At 30.4% G+C, this 19,726-nt stretch overlaps 1 protein-coding gene across 7 annotated transcripts in view; it reads right to left on the bottom strand.

The window, feature by feature from the left end:
• Positions 1-19,726, bottom strand: part of LOC134707950 (ras-specific guanine nucleotide-releasing factor RalGPS2-like) — a 53,446-nt gene that overhangs the window by 16,961 nt on the left and 16,759 nt on the right. For 3 of the 7 annotated variants that reach the window (XM_063568126.1, XM_063568131.1, XM_063568128.1), the window contains exons 2-3: positions 15,787-15,887; positions 9,060-9,186 (exon numbers count right to left, since the gene is read on the bottom strand). In XM_063568126.1, the coding sequence (XP_063424196.1) occupies positions 9,060-9,186; positions 15,787-15,887 (228 nt within the window). Of the gene's footprint in view, positions 1-415; positions 446-1,985; positions 2,176-9,059; positions 9,187-15,786; positions 15,888-16,182; positions 16,287-16,947; positions 16,967-19,726 lie in introns of those variants that run through there. The other 4 variants (XM_063568130.1, XM_063568129.1, XM_063568132.1 and 1 more) reach the window with 4 other exon arrangements.

Below are 19,726 nucleotides of genomic sequence, written 5' to 3'. Positions count from 1 at the left end.
ACTTTGAAAAAAACACAGAAACCCATGAAATTCCACTGGGTCATATTACAACTGGAGTTGATGATTAGAGTGTAGTTCTGACATAATAATCCTGGGAAACCAGGGAATCTGACATCCAAATCATGGAAAACCAGATACATCTAGATTGGAAATCAGAAAGAAAATAAACACAAGGAGATTCTACTGTAATGCCCAGATGTTTTCTTAATCTGTTTATATACATACACTGTATCCTGAGATTATTATAATATACCCATCTATAAAAATGATAAACAAAAACAATCACACTGAAGGAAACATTTAAACACATATATACCTAAGAAACAGATCTTATCATGTGTATGTACATTTGTACTAGAGAAACCAAACAATTAACTATCAAACATTTATAAACATGATAAAATGTAAGACATACCATGTAAGCTTCCATAACAGTTCTGCTTGTTTGGATGATTTAAAGATTATCTATTTTTAGATTATCACTAGTATTGTTGGTAGAGTTCCCAACTGATGATAAACAAAAACCTTTGTTACTATTAATAACAGGATCAAATTTTCCTTGAAGATGGAGAATCGTTACTGAGTTTGAAATCATATGCAACTAACAAATGTTACCATAATCGGCCTTGGGATAGACTTAGTCACTGTTGTTCAATGTATTCTATTGTCATTTTTTATATTGTTAGTTTCACTTTATCCTTTATTCCAAATATCTATTTATAAACACATATTTCATCACATATATAATAATTCTTTGTCCCATATTCAAGATGTAAACAATCTTACAGATTTCTTTGTCCCATATTCAAGATGTAAACAATCTTACAGATTTCTTTGTTCCATATTAAAAACAACTGTATGTCCCAAAAAATCTGAATAAATTACCATCCAAAATAAATAATAAAACTGAACAGTATGTTGTCATTGCTAATATCCCTCCAAAATTTAAAACGGAATTTAAATTTAAATATTCAATAATCAATAAAAGATCAATTTCAAAGTTCAAGGACAATCTTGATACCTTTGTGTGCTTTGATCTGCTTTGAACAGGTTAAATTCACCTTAAGTAATCTCACCTTTTGTTGATTTAAACATTATAAGCTTAACAAAGGTTAGGTCATTTTTATGTAAATTTCCACCTATTTTGAGTTTGGGAAGTTTATTTACTCCTTTAATTATACTGTCTTTCAGGAAATTTTTATAAATTAATTATTTTTGGTTTAAAAAAGTTAAGTTTAATAAACATTTACTATACTACGTCCCAGCAATAAAGGAGACAAAATTTGCCGATGCCTATAAAGAAGTCAAACAATTTCAACAACCAAAATGTACACATCATCAATTTAATGCACTGTAAATTTTTATAAATTATAGTATGCATTTATTTCTATGATTTTGTAAATGAGAATGGAATAAGCTGCGTGATTTAAAATTATCTAGATTTCAGAAAAATCTGCATACAGGCCCAATTTGTATCAGATATCAGACCGATTTCAGAATGTTAGTTCTCATTACTGTGATAAATGACAAATCTGATTATTTGCATTAATAAAAGCCTATTAGTAAATCCTGAATTTTCAGTAAATGCCAAAAAAAATCATAAATGTATCGAAATACCCCAAAAATAATGTAATAATTCCCTTCTTATTGAATATTTTGTAAGAACAAATTAGATTTTGGGGATAGAAATTCAGGAAATCATTATCAGAGTTCCATCCACTGATTTCAATGACAAAATAACAAAAGTTAAATAGTATTCAAATTTCAAATATTTCTTTAATAAGAGTAACAACTTCTAGAATAATTCATATAAAAATGTATTTTAATGTGTTCAAGCTAAGATACACTCCTGTAGAATTTTAAACTTCTAAATGATTTATTTAACTAATATAAAGAACCTTAAAGATAATGTTGGTTACATTTGATCCATGCCATAACGGATTGTCACTTCAAGATTAGGGGTAAAAGTTTGAAAATTAACTCACCTCAATTATATAATTTAATCCCATCGAGAAAATATAAACTTATGCATGTAAATCCTTCAATATATTAATTTATCGAAACACTAAACCATAAAATATACACAAAACATGATGTAAATGTGCAAGCTGTTTACAGCACACCTTGACCAGGTAAATGTGAGGTAAATCTCAGGTAAACATTAAACCATGTATGACCTACAATTGTCCTAAGGGGTAGATAACAATAACAGATGGGTTGGACAGACAAGTGGTTCATTCAACCTATGCCAACATTTTGAAATTTAGGTATAAAATTGTATGAAAAAATGTTGGCATAGGTTGAATAATTTGTTACAGATTAAGTGTTATAAAAACATAAATTAATCAGGCGCTAATCAATTTACAACCAGTTTAAACCTACCGTTAAAGTATAAAGTTTTTACAAGTACAAGTGAAATGTAGTTATAATTGTATGTGTTGAGGATCTCTTTTTCATATAGGAACTAGTTAAAATTAAAATAATGAAATGATGACAAATATATCTCAGGAGTGAGACATGTCATAGAATGATTTTAAGGTATATTCTAGTCCTTAGTTTGGTTTCACAAAGTGGTCCTAAATTTTGATATTTTCTAAAGTTGGTCACAAAGTAAGGACTACACAAGCGGTTTATTATGATGGTCTTATGATAGTCACAAGTTTGTTTATATAAATTACACTATTTTTTTTAGTAGTTTTGCAAATTATCTCATTATTATCTAAATATCAATTCGCATGATGGAGTTCCAAATTCGAGACACAATATGCTATCATAAATCTCACAACTGTTGCCATAAATGAAAATAAACTTAAATTTTTTAAACTAAAAAAAAGTAAATAGAGGTTGCACTGTCCAACTGCAAAGTCACTGCCTATAAATGAACCAAATAAGTATTCTATTTGATATTTATTTTATAAGTTTTATATTGAAAAATTAATATGATTTAAAAAAAAAATCTATTGAAATTTGGTAAGTTTGTATATTTTGTTTATGGTTTAAGTATGTTTCATATTAAAGAAAATAATGAACACAAATTATCATCAAAATTTGCACCAATAAAATAGCTTTTTATCTCTTTTTTTCTCAAGTATTGTTATATTTAAGTGTTTGATTTCAGAAAGTTAGTCTATTTTTTTCGTTATGACTTTATATTTTTTTTCAACACAATTTTGCTAGTATCAAGGGTTCTATTTAACAAATTTTGTCCTTTTAGAAAAAAAAAATTATTCAATTTTTACCACAACACATTTTCCAAATACTTTATTTTTGTTCCTGAATGAAGAGTACTATTTTAATGCTTAAATATACTGACTGTATTTTACCTTTTATTAATTAATAATTGCTATAACAACACCTATTGTATTTTGTTTGTAGGCATAGATTGAATATATTTTTATCAAATGTTGGCATAGGTTGAAGACACCAGACAAGTAAAGGGACAAAGACAAGATAATTATAAAATGCCATCAGTAATAAATTATAATGAATTATAATTCAATAGAAATCTTGTCATGTTTATCTATATTCTTGTAAGGGCAATAATCTAAGGCTTTAGATGGTATTATTAAAACTTCAATGGTGTTAATGACTGCAGGAAACTGGGTTAGACATTTACATGCTTGGCTGAAGGTAGAATTCCTACAATCTAAAATAAGGGGCTAAAAAATCAATTAAGTCATATTAGGACAATTAGTGTACATCTTGTTCATATATTAGTCCAGTCAATCTAGCATAAATTTGACCCTAACCTGAAAGTAATTGCAACAGAAGATTTTTAAGTTTTAATCTTTAGCATTATACCCCAAATATACACAGAAAAAAGTCCCATAAAATCTAACTTGAGGAAAACTAAAAAAAATCACCATTTAAATTCCTATGGAGATTTGCATTGAAAAGGGAAATAACTCTTGCAAAAAAGGCAGAAATATCAATAAAAATTGATACAAAATTATAACTTTACCGCTTTTATTCATCAGAATGTATTGATTCTTGATTTTTTTAGCGTTTTTTAGAGTATAAGAAACAACTCTAAAGGTGTTTTCATATATTTTATCAAGCTATAATCTAGATTTTGTAATTTATTAGTTGACCATTTATTAAATTTTCAACATGTCAAGGTCAAGAATCTCAAATTTAATAAAAAATAATTGAGCATGTATTCTTCTTTTTAAGTTTAAAGTTTCTAAAGATAAGTAAGTTGCTGAAAAAATATAATATGCAGCTATAAACAATACCAAATTTTCACATTATTTTTTCAAAATGGTTACAAAGCTTCAAATTTGCAATTTCTTTAATGAAAAATGTACGAAATAAATATAATTACCCATAACACTTCGGTTTTGTACATTTCATGAGCAGGAGATTATATAATTAAGTCAAATACAAACTTATAACCGACTCAAAGTATCATACTTTACATAAATTTCAAGAAAAACAACCAAAAATTGACCAAAAAAGACTAATTTTTGCAAGAGTTGTCTCCCTTCCCAATGTTAATTTCCATAGGAAATTTAAAATGCTGATTTTGAGTTTTCCTCAAGTTAGATTTTATGGGACTTTTTTCTGTGAACATAAAGGGCATAATACTATAGATTAGAACTAAAACATTTTCTGTTGCAATTAGTTTGAGGTTTAATCTTAGTTTGACTGGACTATATATGATATTGTGCCTTTGGTGATTTTCTCATAAATAAGCAAAACTTCATTAGAAATTAAAGTTTCATATCAAGTCTGAATTTTCTTATAATCATTGCAAACAAGTTGATTTTTTTTAAAAATTATTTCACAGTTATATTAGCACTAAGTCATATGTATGTAGCTACAACCAGAAAGCACATACAAAGAGATTAGGCAAATGAGAACTTTTTCAAGTCCTTCTTAATTTGGACAAATATATACAATTTGCAATAATTTTTTTAGTTAACCATTTTGAAAGTGCTCTGACTAGCAACACGACAGTGCCACTGTTTTGAGGCCAAAGACTTCATATTAATATTTTCACATTATCCTTGTTTATCATTTGGCACAAATAAAACCAGGTAGAAACCAATAACTTGAGTATCTAATTTACATTTGTGTGATCAGTGATGCACACAGGTTAAATACTCTGAATTACATTAATATTTCAATCTGTATCATATGATAGATTGATCTTTAATGTGAACTGTGCATGTAATTTGTTTCTGATACTGTGTAGTGAAGAAGTAATAATGGAGTACTATCAAGCAATACTCTCAAAAGTACTAGCTCTAAAAATGAACACATCATAGATACTGGGATTGAAATTTGTATTTACGACAGGCACTGGTTTGTCTACAAAAGACTCATCAGTGACGCTCCAATTTTTTTTTTAGCCCAAATAAAGTACAAAGTTGAAGAACATTGAGGACCAAAAGTTCCTAAGAGTTTTGACAAATACAGCTGAGGTAATCTATTCCTGATGTAGAAAAGCCATTTTTTTCTTCAAAAATTCAAAAAGTATCTTAAATTGTATCAAAATAACCCTTTGAGGGCAGTTGTCTATAAATGTTCTATGAATTTAACCATTTACATTATAATCTCAGGCAAATAGTAATACCATAATTATAGTTCATTTACCACTTGTACTAATCGGCAGCAGTCCTTTTGCGCCAATTACTGTTTTTCAGGGGTATGATTTGCGCCAAATTTTATTTTCAAAATGTATCAATTGCGCCAATATTCGTAACTCATTTGCGCCAATTTACCTGTACACATATCTATTAAAATAAAATATTAATGATTACTATATATTAATTCTTATTTTTGCCTCAAAAGGTATCATATGTAAGGAGATATTTCACCATAAAGACGAGTTTCTGAAGAGAATTAAATGATTAAGCAGCATTAGACAGTCAATGTACAGAGAGAGAATAAAACTTATTGCTTTGCTTAACGAAGATATGCCAATATAGGAAAAAGAAGATTTTGCTCTTTATGTTTCAGCCACATATGTTGATGACACAGAGCTTTGTTCACACCATGCGTATGGGCTTTATTATTATTATGAACAATTATTAACTATTTTATGGATTTCATCCTTCAATGTTTGTGTTTTTTGACAATAAATAGAAATTAAAAGCTACTACATACATTAAATTTGGAAGTACCCATGCAGCAGCAGTCATAAACATATGTTTTAAAAAAGGAAAGATGTGCCGTGTTACACTGCCGGTTCCAAGTCCGAATAAAGGAGTGAGCAAGTAATTTTTCTTTTAACTGGCGCAATCGTATGTTTTATTGTTGGCGCAAATGATACCATCTAATTTGAAAACATGTGGCGCAAACGTAGCATTTGAGAAGAAAAGTTGTGGCGCAAAAGGACGCATTTTTGGCGCAAACGGATCTCTCCCTACTAATCAAATTAATAGTTATCTAATCAAAACTCAAATAAACACCTGTAATTATAAATGATTACAAAACTGAACAAATACTTGTCGTCTGATTACGTCACTGTCACCGAGTAATAACCATTTTATGAGGTCATTAAATGTACAGAGAATGACGAATTTGTTCTTGTCAAAAAAATATTCTCTAGTCAACTATTTCAGGGAAGAGTTGTTTCTTGTTTTTTCAACTTTGTAACAAACAGTTAGTTGTCTGTCCAGATAAATTTTATCAATACAAAATTTGTAATTTTGCCATTTTTGATGTTGCAAAAAGTCATCTAAGGTTTAATAAAATCTTTGTAATAAAGTATGTGGATTAATTCAGTGAAAGTTGTTGTTTTGTCGTGTTGTATAAATGCATTGAGTGTTGTTGTCTTATAGTATGTGGAGCAATTTGGTGAAAGTTGTTGTCTAATAGTGTGTGGATCAATTCCATGAAAGTTGTTGTCTAATGGTGTGTGGATCAATTCCATGAAAGTTGTTGTCTAATGGTGTGTGGATCAATTCAGTGAAAGTTGTTGTCTAATAGTGTGTGAATCAATTCTGTGAAAGTTGTTGTCTAATGGTGTGTGGATCAATTCTGTGAAAGCTGTTGTCTAATGGTTTGTGGATCAATTCCATGAAAGTTGTTGTCTAATGGTGTGTGGATCAATTCAGTGAAAGTTGTTGTCTAATGGTGTGTGGATCAATTCTGTGAAAGCTGTTGTCTAATGGTGTGTGGATCAATTCAGTGAAAGTTGTTGTCTCATAGTGTGTGAATCAATTCAATGAAAGTTGTTGTCTAATGGTGTGTGGATCAATTCTGTGAAAGCTGTTGTCTAATGGTGTGTGGATCAATTCTGTGAAAGCTGTTGTCTAATGGTTTGTGGATCAATTCAATGAAAGTTGTTGTCTAATAGTGTGTGAATCAATTCTGTGAAAGTTGTTGTCTAATGGTGTGTGGATCAATTCTGTGAAAGCTGTTGTCTAATGGTTTGTGGATCAATTCAATGAAAGTTGTTGTCTAATAGTGTGTGGATCAATTCTGTGAAAGCTGTTGTCTAATGGTTTGTGGATCAATTCAATGAAAGTTGTTGTCTAATAGTGTGTGAATCAATTCTGTGAAAGCTGTTGTCTAATGGTTTGTGGATCAATTCTGTGAAAGCTGTTGTCTAATGGTGTGTGGATCAATTCAGTGAAAGTTGTTGTCTAATGGTGTGTGAATCAATTCAATGAAAGTTGTTGTCTAATGGTGTGTGGATCAATTCTGTGAAAGCTGTTGTCTAATGGTGTGTGGATCAATTCTGTGAAAGCTGTTGTCTTATAGTGTGTGAATCAATTCAGTGAAAGTTGTTGTCTAATAGTGTGTGAATCAATTCAATGAAAGTTGTTGTCTAATGGTGTGTGGATCAATTCTGTGAAAGCTGTTGTCTAATGGTGTGTGGATCAATTCTGTGAAAGCTGTTGTCTAATAGTGTGTGAATCAAATCAGTTAACCCTTTCCTCCATAATGACGCCTTTTGACGCCACCCCCTTACTCCATAATGACGCCTTTTGACGCCTGTGTAGTACCTCAGTTGAAACCCTTTGGACTACAAAGTGTCTGCAGTTGACTTAATAGAATTTGTATCCAATATGAAAAGGAATATCATAGGAATATCCGACTTAAATTTATTTGATGAAATAGTTGTTTTTCGCAATGCCTTAATATTTTAAAGCATTTGTTCAGCATTTTATCAAAAAAATCCTATGCGAATCAAGTATGCAAAAAAAAAAATTCAATGTAGGAAAGGGTTAAACTTGTTGTCTTAAAGTGTGTGGATCAATTCAGTGAAAGTTGTCTAATAGTGTGTGGATCAATTCAGGCAAAGTTGTTGTCTTAAAGTGTGTGGATTAATTCAGTGAAAGTTGTTGTCTTATAATTTGTGGATCAATTCAGTGAAAGTTATTTTTGCCTTATAGCTTATACATGCACAAACTTGGTCTGTGAAAGTTTTGGTTTAGAAAACTCTAGCTCTCAATTTTAAACATAAATATTTAAGTTGTGTAAAATAAGACCTTGAGGTTTCATCACATAAGTCTATAGTATAAAGGGTCATTTTAAATCCATTTTAATACTATCCAATCTTCTTAAACACTAATCCCTAGCAGTTCACAAACAATCCTTGGAAAGATTTAAGTGGACCTATGTCAACAAGTTTCATGATCTAGTCAACTTTTTGTACTGTGGACAATAACTGACCATTCAATGTCAAAACCTTGGCACATTTTATGATTAGTATATATATGAAACATATAAATTACATACATAAAGTCAAAATCGTACTTGTCTAATAGGTTTATCTCAAGGCAATGCAAGAAAGTTTAGTGAAAAATAGAGAACAAATGCAGTTAAGATTTGCATATGCCAGACAGTTCTTTTCAATGTCTGCCAGAGTTTACATTGCTGAGGAAGGAGAAGTGAAGACTAACACCTACAAGAGAGTTCCTTTCAACCTGAGTCAAAGAGGTGTAGTGAAGACTTCAGTCTGCCAGAGATTTCTGTGTTGGGGGAAGGGGTTGTGAATAAAACTTCTATAACAAAGTTCTTGTTTGGGGAAGGGGAGTGTAGTGACTTCTTACATTTGAAAGAGAGTTATGTTTGTTGAGAGGGGGAGTGTAGTGATAACTTACATCTGCCAGAGAGTTATGTGCTGTAACAAATTCTGTGCTGCTGTCACTCTCCAGAGTCTTACTGAATGTTTTATCTTCATCTGGGGTCAAGATACGATGAGGGATGTTCATTTTACTGCTATCCCTTCTGAAAATACAAAAATACATTTGAATATTTAACTAGATAGGCTGCTTTCATTTACAATCAAAATATCCACTCCACATGTCAACTACCAAGAGCAAGTGAAAGTTTTTCTATCCCTTACAAAAAATTTTTAAATAAAAGTTGACGATCCTCTTTGAGATTAATTAAGTTTTATTGAAAGCTGTTCCTAATGATTGGAAACAAATCCAAATTAGAAAAATGCTGGGACTGGGTTGTGATACCATTAGAAGCGATGCAACAACCAAACAAAGTTAAAATTGATACTTGTAAAACATTCTTGTTCAGGTTGTTGTCGCTTTGATACATTCCCCATTTCCTTTCTCAATTTTATTCTTGCATGCATATCTGTATTAAATAGACCAAAAATATAATTTTTATTTATTTTAGTAATAGACTATATTGAAATCTTATAAAGTGAAGAAACAACTATTAGACTAATATGGTTCAATAGACCTTTAGAGATCAATAGCCTAAACCATCCCTTTACCCATAACTCAGAGACCCATATAACCTTACAATATACAAGAACAACAGTATACAAAGTTGTATTTAGATAGCAATAAGCCTCCAACCAGACAGATAAAATGGAGATAAACTATAAACACTTTTCAGCGTCTATTGTGTTTGTTTATCCAATAATCAGGTGTAAACCTATAAAATCGTCTTGATCCTTAACAGGAAGGTCAACACTTAATGTCATACTTTATGGACATACAATGGGGGAATTAATTTTTACAAATTAAAGGTTCATCTTTCTACTTAACAATTTACTGTATACATCAGAACATGAAATCAAAGCTTAGCATTAAAGATCACAAAGGAAAAGGTTGATTGTTTATACATGTTATATGTAACATGATTTTATTCAATGAATTCAAGAGAAAGCTTTTGGTCAAAATAATTGCAATATCTGCATGAATGCACAATTGAACATTTTTCCATCCAAAAAAAAAAAATATAACAAAAGAAAACTACTAATAATATTCTAGACATGAGGCAGAAACAATCCCAACCTAAAAATCTTTTACAAACATTTCATGAAATTGATCAGGCCAAGGCAATGAAAAAGAATAGGTATGTTTGCCCTTACCTTACCTACCTAGAAAATAGCTGCCTACTCATAATCTTTTCTTGTCCTGATTTCTTATTCAGATAGTCATGAAGACTTATACACTTCTGGTGCTTAAATTTCTCAAATAAATGCCCAAAAAAAGAAGAAAATTGCTTCCTTCCTACCCACTGTTTTGATGTTTGGGTAGGGTTTGGGCAAACCAAAATATGTTTCAGTGTGGTCCAAAGGGTAAGACCATTTTACTGTTCCAGCTTAAGCTTAATATATATATCATAATGATATGGATGTATAGGACATAGCAATTGACCAACTTCTGGTACCTATTACAGCACACAAATACTGTATACCAGATCAGAACATAACAATTGACCAACTTCCACTATTTAGTCTGGTCCCTATTACAGCACATAAATACTGTATACCAGATCAGATTATAACAAATGACCAACTTCCACTAAGTCTGGTCCCTATTACAGCACACAAATACTGTATACCAGATCAGAACATAACAATTGACCAACTTCCACTATTTAGTCTGGTCCCTATTACAGCACATAAATACTGTATACCAGATCAGAACATAACAATTGACCAACTTCCACTATTTAGTCTGGTCCCTATTACAGCACATAAATACTGTATACCAGATCAGAACATAACAATTGACCAATTTCCACTAAGTCTGGTCCCTATTACAGCACACAAATACTGTATACCAGATCAGAACATAACAATTGACCAACTTCCACTATTTAGTCTGGTCCCTATTACAGCACATAAATACTGTATACCAGATCAGAACATAACAATTGACCAACTTCCACTAAGTCTGGTACCTATTACAGCACACAAATACTGTATACCAGATCAGAACATAACAATTGACCAACTTCCACTTAGTCTGGTACCTATAACAACACACAAATACTGTATACCAGATCAGAACATAACAATTGACCAACTTCCACTAAGTCTGGTACCTATTACAGCACACAAATACTGTATACCAGATCAGAACATAACAATTGACCAACTTCCACTTAGTCTGGTACCTATTATAGCACACAAATACTGTATACCAGATCAGAACATAACAATTGACCAACTTCCACTTAGTCTGGTACCTATTATAGCACACAAATACTGTATACCAGATCAGAACATAACAATTGACCAACTTCCACTTAGTCTGGTACCTATTATAGCACACAAATACTGTATACCAGATCAGAACATAACAATTGACCAACTTCCACTAAGTCTGGTCCCTATTACAGCACACAAATACTGTATACCAGATCAGATCATAACAATTGACCAACTTCCACTTAGTCTGGTACCTATTATAGCACACAAATACTGTATACCAGATCAGAACATAACAATTGACCAACTTCCACTTAGTCTGGTACCTATTATAGCACACAAATACTGTATACCAGATCAGAACATAACAATTGACCAACTTCCACTTAGTCTGGTACCTATTATAGCACACAAATACTGTATACCAGATCAGAACATAACAATTGACCAACTTCCACTTAGTCTGGTACCTATTATAGCACACAAATACTGTATACCAGATCAGAACATAACAATTGACCAACTTCCACTAAGTCTGGTCCCTATTACAGCACACAAATACTGTATACCAGATCAGATCATAACAATTGACCAACTTCCACTTAGTCTGGTACCTATTATAGCACACAAATACTGTATACCAGATCAGAACATAACAATTGACCAACTTCCACTTAGTCTGGTACCTATTATAGCACACAAATACTGTATACCAGATCAGAACATAACAATTGACCAACTTCCACTTAGTCTGGTACCTATTATAGCACACAAATACTGTATACCAGATCAGAACATAACAATTGACCAACTTCCACTTAGTCTGGTACCTATTATAGCACACAAATACTGTATACCAGATCAGAACATAACAATTGACCAACTTCCACTTAGTCTGGTACCTATTACAGCACACAAATACTGTATACCAGATCAGAACATAACAATTGACCAACTTCCACTAAGTCTGGTACCTTTTATAGCACACAAATACTGTATACCAGATCAGAACATAACAATTGACCAACTTCCACTAAGTCTGGTCCCTATTACAGCACACAAATACTGTATACCAGATCAGAACATAACAATTGACCAACTTCCACTAAGTCTGGTACCTATATCTATATAAACCATTAAAAGAAGATGTATTAGAGGATATCTTTTGATGTCAGATTTTAATTGATGCAGGTAACAATGCAGACTTGATACATTTCTTTTCATGTTACTTTATTTCTCAACCTGTTTATACCTCTACCTCATAAATTGTACACCTACATCTTGGAAAGATTTCAACTAAATTCAATTAAATTGTGAACATTAAATCATGGTCAGACAGTACATGGGACATTTGACAAAATATTGATGTATCTTAAAACTTTGTCTGGTCTAAGATATAACTATTTATAAATATCAATAAATTCTTTGTTTTGTCTCGAAATTTGTGAATTTTCAAAATCATTTACATATTTCCATAAATATATTTTTTGTATTCTCTCCTAGAGCACATATAATTCATGATTTATTAATAAAATTGTGACCTATATGTCAGTAAAACACTGCCTTCAAACATAATATTAAGTACAAAAGATATAAAAGTTTGAATAAATTACATAACACCATTATATCAGTATAAATATATAATCAATTCTGATGAAATCAAACAAGCCTTTATTCTGTATATTTGATGGAGAAATAAAACTGTATCAAATACCAGCAGGCTTTTAAACCTGATGACATAAACTTCTACATACCTAGACTAAAATGTTGATGTTTCACAAGCATTCCTAACCACCTATTGTAACTCACTACCTTTATGGGAATAGGCTAGGTAACAAGTGTATAAAGTCTATGGCTATACATGTACTAAATTGAATTTCTTAGATTTGTCTTCAAATCAAGGATGTCTATACCATGTGTTGTTTTTTGTCTTTGTAATTGAATGTTTTTTAGGGAGGAGAGAAGTGTTTGGTAACTGGATAATTATTAGTGATTCATGTTATCTGTTTGGATGTACATCTATACTCAGATATATTTATTCAAAATTTCTCTTGTCCATATGTGCAGATAACTTATAATTGTAATTTTGAAAATATCAAAATCATAGCCCAATTTTACAATTAATGCAATTTTTTAAAAATATAATCTTCCATGTATCAGTTCTTTTGGTCTTTAATTATACTTAACTATATAAAATACATGTGATATGGAAGGAAGAAAAGATAGATTCAAGTAAATCTTATTTCCTACATCTCAATCATCTGATACAAAAACATGGTCACCTTTTCCCATTTTCATATTTATCATTTTTAATCTATATTTCAACGCATATTAGATTTCTAAGTAGTCAAAACAAAAGGCTCTCAAGAGCCTGAATCGATCACCTTAATTTTTTTGGTTAAATCTCTCATCAATGATTATTTTAGCTTTTCAATTTATTTAAATGTTCTTTGAATCGTCCTATTTTCTTCAAAAGCAAAAAAAAATAAAAATTCTCCTATGTTCTTTTTTAGCCATAGGAGCTATGATTCTTGACATACAAGGAAGTAAAGTATAAAATTTATACTAGATACTCTGAAACTCATTTAGCATAAGTTTGGCTGAAATTGATACAGCAGTTTCAAAGGAGAAGATTTTTTAAAGTAAGTGATCAACATGATGAACAAATTGTGAAAAAAAGTCTGTAAAGGGCAATAACTCCTTAAGAGGTCAAATGACAATTTTGGTCAATTGACTTATTTGTAGATCTTACTTTGCTTAACATTTTTGCTATTAACAGTTTATCTGTATCTATAATAATATTCAAGATAATAACCAAAAACTGCAAAATTTCTTTAAAATCATCAATTCAGGGGCATTATACCTGAAAAACCAGTTACCCAATTCGGCTGAAAATTTCAGGACAGGTAGACCTTGACCTAATAAATACTTTAACTTTAGTCTTATTTGCTCTAAATGCTGGAGTTTTTGAGATATAAGCCAAAAACTGCATTTTACCCTGTGTTCTTTTTTTAGCCATGACGGCCATGTTTTTTGACAAATAGAAAATAAAACACAAACGTTATTTTATACACCCTACTGATCATTCAGTTGAAGTTTGGTTGAATTTTGTTGAGTAGTTTTAGAGAAGATTTTTTAAAGTAAGCAAATATGATGAACAAATTGTGAAAAATTGTCATTAAAGGATAATAACCCCTTAAGGGGTCAATTGACAATTTTGGTCATACTAACTTATTTGTAGATCTTACTTTGCTGATCATTTTTTCTATTACAGTTTATCTTTATCTATAATAATATTCAAGATAATGACCATTAACGGCAAAATTTCCTTTAAATTACCAATTAAGTGGCAGCAACCCAACAATGGGTTGTTTGATTCATCTGAAAATTTCAGGGCTGATAGATCTTTACCTAATGAACATTTTTACCTCATCAGATTTGCTCTAAATGCTTTCGTTTTTGAGATATAAGCCAAAAACTGCATTTTATCCCCATGTTCTATTTTTAGCCATGGCGGCCATGTTTTTTGACGGATCAAAAATCGAAGCACAAACTTTGTGCAGGATAATCTAGGAACAATCATGCTAAGTTTCATCCAAATCCATTCAGTAGTTTCAGAGGAGAAGATGTTTGAAAAATTGTTAACGACGACAGACGACGATGACGACGGACGCCAAGTGATGAGAAAAGCTCACATTTCCTTTTAGGAAAGGTGAGCTAAAAATGCATTCTTAAACATTTATATCAATACAAAATTTGTAATTTTCTCAATTTTATTTTAAACCGAGGAATAAAATTGAGAATTGAACATGTATTATGTTGTAATTTCATGGTAGGGCCATTTGAGCTGTTTTGTAACAATAATTAATGCAATGGGCAGGTGTACCAATTTTACCTAAGGGGACAAAATTGACAGAGTTTAATAGGTCAAAAATAGGTCAATTACATACCACTCAGATATAACAACTGGTCACTTTAATACTGTTACCCTTTTCATTCTTAGTGTTTTGTAATTATTATTTCTTGAAAAATTGGTTTATTTAAACAATTATATTATTATTTAAGTCAATTTTAATAAATTTTAGATTTGTTTTCTTTTTATTTCTAATTATTCAAATCTGTTTAACCTTTTCATCATATAAATTTGATCCAATTGTATAAATTAACTGGCTGCTGAGAAGATAACCAAAAACTTTAACCTGAAACGGGACAGACGAACAGATGAACAGACGCACAGATCGAAAAACATAGGGCCATAAATGGGGCATAAAAGTGCCTGTACTAAGTCAGGAATATGACAGTTGTTTTCTATTCGTTTGACGTGTTCAAGTTTTTGATTTTGCCATTTGATTAGGGACTTGCCGTTTTGGATTTTTCTCAAATTCACTATTTTGTGATTTCCCTTTCTCTATCAAAATGCCTACCTTAAAGGATAGAAGGAATCAGACAATCTTCTTATGAACCCTTCATGTTTGATCTGTAGCCAGCTCACACCATCTGTGAATGAGGCATTTCTCTTTACACTCTGAAAAATATAGTATTTTGTAAAGATTTAATTTTTTCACAAAGTGAATTTAAATTTTGAATTTTTATCTATAGCTAGTATGACTAAAAACCTATCTCTGAAAATCTAATAATTTTTATCAAAAGGCATCATATCATGACTTACATATAAAAACATTGCATGCATAATATAATATGTTTATTACAATTCTTAATACATATAAAATACAAAATTATAATCAACACAAAATGCAGTCCACTTTTCGAACAGACATGATCACATTTCAAATGAATATACAAATTCTAACCAACTGTACCTTAGACTTCATGATAGTGTTCAATATAGATGTAATAATTTCCAAATCAGTTTAATATTAATCCTGTACATGTACTTCCCTTTAGATATACATGTATTTATATACATAGTATACTTATATAGCATCCTGTCACATCTCACACCTTATTAATATTTTAATCTCCCAATCACACATACACATAAAACTTCCTTTGATATGCTAATTGTCATGTAAACAAACTGGCTTCCTGATAACAGTTTATCAATATTATCCAAACTCAAAGAAGAAGCCATTCTTTCTTAGTTATCTTAATTATTATTTATAATCAGGGTTTCAATCATCGAAAAACTCAAGAAGAAAATTTGTTTTCTTATGTTATCCTTCCACTACCATTTTTTTGAAAATTACAATGAATAATAATTAATTGTTGGTGAATGTTAACTTTTGTTTTAATCTTTCATCAAGATATATTCCTAACATTTTTTATTCAAATAACTATTGTGTACATTTCATTACCATCTAGTCAAATATGTTCATTTATTCAAATTTTTTAACTACATGCATGTACAACAATGTACTAAAATTAAACATGGTTGAATACAACTTTTACAATTTTGTGCATTATGTACATCTAATTACTGCATATACATGTACAACATACATGTATGTGATCTTTTGTGTCCATCTATTTTACATTTTCAATTGCATACATTTGTACATGTATTTAAAATTTTATGAAAATTAAAAAAAAAAAAACTTGTAACTTTTTCATAATTTACTACATACCATATTTACACAAACAATGTATTCAACCTTCTGAATTAATGATCCAGATTAAAATAAAAATGATATATATATATTGTTTATCTGACTTATTATTATCTGTTTCCTTATTATAATTATTATTTCAAATATGACCTTTGACTAAAATAATCCTTGTCGTTTCAATGTCTATAATATATATCAATACTACTAACTAGGGCAATAAAGTTCTCAAAATTTAATCTGCAATTAAGCAAATTGTATCTGAGTTAGAATCTGTATGTCAATATCAAATCGATGTACGAAATGAACATTCACAGCAGGATATATAATTTGACATTTACTTTGCAGGATACTAACAACATCAGATCTATAATTGCCTCTTCTGAAATATACATTAAATCTTTATTTCTGGAAATGTACCAAAATTCATAGCTTAGGATTCAGTAATAAAACAGACATTTTTTTTCCCATCTTATATCTATACTGTACATTGAGGTTATAACCTCCTTCATTGTACATGCTTCATGCATCTATTCCATTCAGATGTTTTTTTTTGTAAAATAAACAAGTGTTCATTTACATGTTAATTATATAAAAAAACTCAGATATGTTATTCAAGTCGAGTGCTGAAGATTGATGTCTTAGAAATGGGTCTTTTTTTATTTGAGGTGGGTTGACAAATATTTTTGTTTGTTTTCTTTATTTCCTTTACCATTTAAGCTGCTGTATTGATTTAATTATTCATAAAATGACCAATAACTATCTTATAAGTAATACAAATTATTCTCCTCATAAAGTAACAATTATTAATAATTGTATGGGTGTGTGGTTCATACAATGATACATACATTGTACATGTATCATACATGATACAAACAGTTACATGTAGGAGGTTTAGGAGCTCTAGCCTTCTCACACTGACCACATGCATAATATTTAAGTTGGTAATAGAAACATCATCCATTTTTCACTGATACATCACATGATTATAGCAATGGGCAATAACCATGCACTCTTATGAATAACCTGTCAGATGACAAATTTTGTACAAGGAGCCCTCTTTATCACAACTCAGGGTAGATTTTATAATAAATTCTAACACTGAACGTGTCAAATTCAAACACTGAACGTGTAGATTTTATAACAAATTCTAATGTTCACTGATCATGAACAGTAAAAATATTTGTAAATCTTTCTAAACAAATCTTCCAGATCTATTATCAAACTATTAAAATTCACATGATCACATCCCAAGAGGCATTTACAACTCAGGGTCAGTATATATTGTATATAAACATTAACTTTATTTCAAAAACCCAGAAGTGTCAAATCTTCAAAGTTCCAAGACATGGTACCTAATTCATCATCAAAAGGCTGAACTCTATTATAAAAAAGGCACATTTGAACCTACATGAAACAGTATAGTTTTCATCACATAAAGGTGGAACTTTATTAAACTAAAAGCTGTCACACCCACATCCTTGATTAAAACGGGGAATAAATCATACAATCTTAGCTCAATCTAAAACAAAACAAAATAAATCACAATCATCATACTGATCATTGTATATATCTTATATTGAAGTAAGTACTGTATTTAACCTAACAAATGCCCCTAACTAATTTTGCTTCAATAAAAATAATATTTCTGTCAAATTTGACCATTAACTATATACATTGTATAGAACACTATAAAGACTGAACCAAAATGCAGTTTTCAATATAATAAAAATAATGTTGAAGATAAAAAAAAAAAATATTTCTTCAATTATTTGAACTTCAGAAGTTTCAGAGTGCAATATTTTTTTTACATCATTTCAAATCATTATTTTTTTTTTTAGAAAAATTGATAATGGTGATGATAGATTTGAAGCCTAATCTAGTAAAAGTAACACTGAGACTCTTGAGTATATCAGAAAATGTTGGATGATAGATCTGAAGCTTAATCTAGTACAAGTAACACTGAGTATATCAGAAAATGTTGGATGATAGATCTGAAGCTTAATCTAGTACAAGTAACACTGAGTATATATATCAGAAAATGTTGGATGATAGATCTGAAGCTTAATCTAGTACAAGTAACACTGAGTATATCAGAAAATGTTGGATGATAGATCTGAAGCTTAATCTAGTACAAGTAACACTGAGTATATCAGAAAATGTTGGATGATAGATCTGAAGCTTAATCTAGTACAAGTAACACTGAGTATATCAGAAAATGTTGGATGATAGATCTGAAGCTTAATCTAGTACAAGTAACACTGAGTATATCAGAAAATGTTGGATGATAGATCTGAAGCTTAATCTAGTACAAGTAACACTGAGTATATCAGAAAATGTTGGATGATAGATCTGAAGCTTTATCTAGTACAAGTAACACTGAGTATATCAGAAAATGTTGGATGATAGATCTGAAGCTTAATCTAGTACAAGTAACACTGAGTATATCAGAAAATGTTGGATGATAGATCTGAAGCTTAATCTAGTACAAGTAACACTGAGTATATCAGAAAATGTTGGATGATAGATCTGAAGCTTAATCTAGTACAAGTAACACTGAGTATATCAGAAAATGTTGGATGATAGATCTGAAGCTTAATCTAGTACAAGTAACACTGAGTATATCAGAAAATGTTGGATGATAGATCTGAAGCTTAATCTAGTACAAGTAACACTGAGTATATCAGAAAATGTTGGATGATAGATCTGAAGCTTAATATAGTACAAGTAACACTGAGTATATCAGAAAATGTTGGATGATAGATCTGAAGCTTAATCTAGTACAAGTAACACTGAGTAT

This window comes from Mytilus trossulus, chromosome 2 (genome assembly GCF_036588685.1).
Source record: "Mytilus trossulus isolate FHL-02 chromosome 2, PNRI_Mtr1.1.1.hap1, whole genome shotgun sequence".
In the NCBI taxonomy this organism is placed as follows: Eukaryota; Metazoa; Mollusca; class Bivalvia; order Mytilida; family Mytilidae; genus Mytilus; species Mytilus trossulus.
Note: the sequence above shows the minus strand (reverse complement) of the source record. Positions and strands in the feature narration are given on the sequence as shown.